The 6000-nt window shown below is 34.8% G+C and overlaps 1 protein-coding gene across 1 annotated transcript in view; it reads left to right on the top strand.

Annotated features, from left to right (window-relative positions):
- Positions 1–2646: 2646 nt before the first annotated feature.
- LOC117426724 (thrombospondin-type laminin G domain and EAR repeat-containing protein-like) overlaps positions 2647–6000 on the top strand; it is a 49879-nt gene continuing 46525 nt past the window's right edge. Inside the window, exon 1 of the mRNA XM_059033496.1 lies at positions 2647–3395. Coding sequence (XP_058889479.1) covers positions 3314–3395 — 82 coding nt within the window. The 5' untranslated portion in view covers positions 2647–3313. The remainder of the gene's footprint in view (positions 3396–6000) is intronic.

Below are 6000 nucleotides of genomic sequence, written 5' to 3'. Positions count from 1 at the left end.
CAACAATACGCCACTAATCAGAGCACTGCAGTGTTCATTTGAGAAATTAACTTTCTCCTGGCGAACACTCCAGAGTGAAAGTTCAGAAATGTATTCTGCAGGTTATTTCTCCAACAAAATGTTTGAATAAATATAAAAACAATCGGGATTAAGTTGAAACATATTTTGCTGTGGACATCACAAGATACAGCCAAATTAAATAATCAGATTCTTGTTAAAACTGCAGCGAGTTCTGTAACACCTCAAGAAGATGAATAAGCTCTTTAAAATAAATTGAAATAACTGTGTGGCTTATTTCTGGTTTGGTAATGTAATTAAATATTTCCTTCCTGAGACAAAGGTACTACTAATGATTTGGAGTAAATGAGTCATTCCATTTCATTTACAGTTTTTCAATGTTAAAGAGGTTCTAACACGTAAAACATTTGTGTTTGATAATGATTGTGAATATCCTTTTCTTAAAAATGTTATTTTCATAAAGGAATGTGCCGCTAACCTTTAATTACTCAGGAGATAAATTAAAAGCAATGTTTTTTTTAATAAATGAAAGAGAGCAATTGCGCCTTTTACTTTGATCAGTTGGAACCCTTGGTCATTAGGCATTTTTACTAGTTAATTTTTGAATCGGTGGGCAATTGTTTTGATTTACATAACAACTACAACTTTGATCTTTACTTTGTTCATTTCTGTAATTACCAAAAAAAAAAAAAAAAAAGCTGAATAATCTGCGCAATGGTGTATACTATCTATACTTAACAAATTATAGTTTTCTTAACTACTTAAACCTAAAATATGATAAATAAAATTACAGACTATACTAGGGATGAAATTTATGCATACAAGTTAAAGCAGAAAGATGCAAGATGAAAAGATGAGACTTGCACAAATGATAAGAATTGATAAGCTGGAGAATGTAAGATCAAAATACATTACACCCTTTTCTTTTAATTGATGTACAGCTTTATTGTTATGTGGTTTTAAAGGGTTCATATCAAACAGTTTTGGTGGCTTGCCTGAAATTAAGATCTTGTTTGTAGTACTGTATGTGAGCGAGCAGTACTACAAACAAGTACTTGAAGAGCAAGCAGAATTAACCATGGGCAATAAACAACAATACCACAAATAAAGTGCCTGCATTGTATCTTACATTGGGCCCTATTCAATAAATTAAAAATAAACTCTTCTTTTGGTGCTAAGTAGCAATGTTGCCCATTTTACCCAACTAAGACCAATTGCTTCTTAAAAATCTTGCTATCCCTGAATAAATAACAAGTCTTCTCCTCAAATATATTCAGATGATTTAAGGGCATTCCAAACAATTCATCATTACCTGAACATCGTTCTTCACTGGACCCTGTGACTGGGCAATGGTCTTTTGAAGAGGTTATGGAATTCCAGAACATGGAGTCTAAGTTAATCTGTTCCACCAGGTCATAGGTGAAATACCACCCCCTTTTGCAGATAACCATGAACAATAAACAAAAAAGGTTTTCTAAAAGGCTGAAATTTGGTCTGGCTACATAAACAACAATATTGATCCTGTTGCATAAATGCAAACATTTAAGCATTTTCGTCACTTTCAGTCTTACAAACCATCATTATTCAGACCTATCCATTCCATATGCCCATCCAATGTGGCAGAGGGCTGAAAAAAAAAAAATAATAATTAATAATAATTACAGAATATATAAATACATATAGCATGCTACAAGTTGATCTCCAAAAAAGAGTATATTTATGGTAAATATTCATGAACATTTCTATACATGGACATCAGTAACAGAGTTTGAGAGAAAAATAAGATGTTCAACTTCAAGGTATTTAATAGAAAAACGAATCCAATTTTGGAGGCTTTTATAGTACTTGGTTTGTTAATTGTTAACCAGCACAGTAACAAATTAACAACTGTGATAATGGTTTAAGATAACTTATAGTAAACTATGAATAAACTAAAAATAGTATTATTAACAAATAATGACACTATCAGATATTAAAGTACTGCATATACAAGTTTGCTCACTTGTTTTTTATTAGTGCATGAATAGTTTATTACATATTAAAACAAAACAAAAAAACACACCTGCAAATGAATTAGTAAATGAAACAGTATATAAACAAAACACATTTTAAGGGAACTTTTGAGTTTATTAACTTGCATTTATTTGTTGTTCATTTTACATTAATAGTTAGGTAATAAAAATAAATAAATAAATAAATAAAAAACTGCCTTTGAACAAACTGAACCCAGTTTCGATGATATCACTGACCTGGAGTTGACAATTCTGAAACAGGCACCTGATGTTTGCAAAACAGTTTTAGCAGGCCATTTTTTAAATAGCTTTTAAATAGGCTACTATGTTTGAACTACCATTTAACAAATGGTTTGTTAATGTGTTTGTAAGTGGTTAACAGTTGATAAGCAAAAATAAAAGGGCCTTAAAATAAATCCTGACCAAACAAAGAAACACAAATGCCTCTTAAAGTGTATCCCAAAACTGTTTCAAGGTGTCACGTTTTCAGAAAGCATTCTGTAACACACATTGGGAGGACAACCCTCTTTTTTTATCAGGGGAATTCCTTTTCAGCTTTGAGATCTAAGGAAGGGCTGAAAAAAAAGACAAAACAATTCTGAAAACTCACCTCTCCTGTACCAAGCCCTCCTCTCCTGACAGCTGACTTTATTCTTATTTAAATGTCTGACTCTGCTGCTCAGTACAGAACCTCTCCCTCTTCTATGAATTGCTGGAGAAAAGTTGCACACAGTTTCAGAAGAGGCTCTGACAGGATTTCTCACAGAAGAGAGGGACTATGAGTTCCAGCCAAGTTTCCATTAGAGGTGAAAGATTAAGGGAACTTTGGGAGCTGAAGGATTCACACAAGTGCTCCCGGTGAACTTTTGAAGCCTCAGAGCTCAATGAAGCATACCTGAATCAAAGGTCAGCTCTTATTCCTGGCAGCCAACCAAACATTGTACAGGAGTTAGAAAACACTGCTAACAGGAAATTAAGAAGACCAGGATTGAACTTTGTTATAACTTTGCCCACCCAGCCTCCCCAGAGATTGAGGGTCACTGAAATGCGGTATATTATCCTAATGGAAGGCCACCCATCTCCGAAGGTCTACCCAACTTCTGCTTGTTGAGAAGCCTTAGCAGTGGTCTTGGAAAAGGAAAGCACCCCCTCCCTCACCTGAGATACAGAATAATATGAAGGACTGCTGTGGGTTCCCTGTGGATATATTAAGTGTGTGTGGGAGTTTGGTAGGGAGAAGCAGTTGGGTTCCAGTGGATGGAGCTTGATAAGAAGGACCCCTGATGTCTACACTGCTCCTGGTCTGTGTGCTTCTGTACTCCGGGATTAGCAACGGCGTGGCAAGAGACTGGAAACCTTGTACAGGTAGGAGAATCCATTGGAAAAACCAAAACCATATGAATGTGCGCTCACTCACTGACATATAGATTTATATCTTGGGATACCCTTTAAACTATAGGTACATTAACTACACTGTAACTGCAATGCACTTACACTTTAATTCATTTGTGAGAGTACATGATGTTATTGTATGGCATTCCATTCTCAGCAACACAGAATTGTGTGCTGATTGTGTGTATTAAATATTATGCTAACTGCTGTGTAACTGTGTGTATTTTTAAGATTGTCCATACTATTACAATATGTAGTGGACCCTGAAAAATATAAGATTCAAGATCATTTGCACCCATCAAGGGCAGAGTTAAAGCTCACTTGTGATCAACAGTGACGTCACATTGATATTAGCTTGCATCCTACAGCACCCTATACAATATTTTGAATCGTGTATAAGGTCAGTGCAAACATTATTCTACTGTTCTTATACAGAGTAGAAAGACAGCTAATGGCAATCAGTCATTGATTTTTATTTTTAAGCAGGTGTAATTTAGACAGATGTAATTTGTGTGTTTGGAAAGTAGTTATTACATAATAAAATTACACTATTTTGAGGACAGAGAATTACATTTTTGTCATTTATTACAGTATTTAAAATTATAATTCTTTGTAGGCTTTACAATATTATACATTGTTAGTTCAACAATGCCAAGATGTTTGGAAGAATTTAAGATTAGAAACCATGCCTGAAGCAAGTGTCCCAATTTCTGTGTGCATTTAATATTTGGATAAAAACAAACAAACAAACAAACAAACAAACAAAAACCCACACAACAACACACACTCAACAACCTTAAACCTTCACAATGCTGTTTTTTTTTTTGTATGAACAGTTTATCTGAAAGCAACATATTAGACCCCTACTGTTCCCCACTTTTAAACACTGTATTTATGTCATACTACATATGTTTTTGTTAAGGTTACAGGATTCAACGTGCTGTTAGAAAATACAGTAAAATCATAACAGACTGGGTTTTTTTTTTTTTTTTTTTACATATGCTATATGATTGTCCCATACAAGGCACAATCCGTATGACATACTCATTCCAAATAGGATGACACAGCAAGGAATACATACTGTGTAGACACCACACAAACATACAAGCAGTCATGAACAAGCACACAAATACCATGTTAAAAGAAAGTATAAAAACAGAACAAAAATGGAAGAACACAAGACCACAATAGACTTAAACTTGTGGCTAATCTCACACCTGTCAGAAACAGGAGAAATCTTGCATGCCCTGCAGACACAGCAAAGGAGCAGCAGACTACAGCTTTTCAGAGCAATCCCACAGTGTAACTAACTGTACAGCACATAGCCAGTACAGCATCACTTATACTGATATGCTTTATTATAGTTTATACTCTGTATTTTTACCTGGCAAGCGAGCAGTCAATCTCAGGACAATTTGACATATAATCTTGTGATCTCAACATAACAATTAATGTCAACGTCCTAAGATAATTGATCTTTTTATCTCGGCATAACTAACTGAAATGTTGAGATCATTAGATTTGAATGATTTATATCTATATATTCTTAAATCATAGTACTATTAAGTGTTTGATGCATACAAAAAAATAAGAGCCAAAGCATGTTTTGTTCCATTGTCCTAAAGGCACTGTTCATGAGTTATTTTAAGAATAGATTTTTTATTCTTGGAACTTTTCTAGTTAAAAAAGCATACAAGCTTATAGACCAGTTTAGTCAATATCAAAGTTTCATAAAACCCAACATTCTTTAAATAAATCAAAAGTAGATTTTTTTTCTAAGGATTATTTTTGTTTATAAAGACAATGTGTGGGGCTCCCGAGTGGCACATCCGGTAAAGGCACTCCGTGTGGAATGCAGGATGCGTCCTATAGCCTGGACGTCGCCGATTCAAGTCCAGGCTTTATGCATAGTGAGTATACAGAGTGAAAAGAAGCGGTCAGCTGACAGCACATGCTTCAGAGGACAGCGTGTGTTCATCTTAAGTGCTCCCGAGTCAGCGCAGGGGTGGTAGCAGTGAGCCAAGCTTAAATAATAATTTGGATGTTCTAAATTGGGAGAAAATAATAAATAATAATTGGCGACTACTTAAATAAAAAAAAAGACAATGTGAATAGGGCTCCTATATTTTAAACCAGACAGATATAGAAACCTATATTAATACCTACCTACATTAAACCTGAAAATAAATACATAAACTCTTATCCAAGCTAAGTTTAAACAACGCTTAAAGTAAAGCAGCATTTACTTGGATCTGAGAATCAAGTTCAGACCTGCAGGTTTGTGTAAACTGCACACACCGGAGACACCAGAATGCCACAAGTCAAGCCAATATTGATAATTTCATTTAAAAGTATTCATTTTCCCACATTTGGAAGTGTTGTGGTGTGTGTTATTCATAAATATTGAATTAAGTATTGTACACTTGAAGTCTTAGCCTTTGATCCAGGTGTAAGGCTCTGTTTCAGGAAATAGTTTGGTTCAAATGCAGGAGGAGGGATTTACAGGGGTATACACCCCCATATAATAACCAGGGGCAGTTAAAAGAAAGTGCAGTGTGTGTGGGGGGGTGGGGGTGTG

Source organism: Acipenser ruthenus, chromosome 11, assembly GCF_902713425.1.
Source record: "Acipenser ruthenus chromosome 11, fAciRut3.2 maternal haplotype, whole genome shotgun sequence".
Taxonomy (NCBI): domain Eukaryota; kingdom Metazoa; phylum Chordata; class Actinopteri; order Acipenseriformes; family Acipenseridae; genus Acipenser; species Acipenser ruthenus.
Note: the sequence above shows the minus strand (reverse complement) of the source record. Positions and strands in the feature narration are given on the sequence as shown.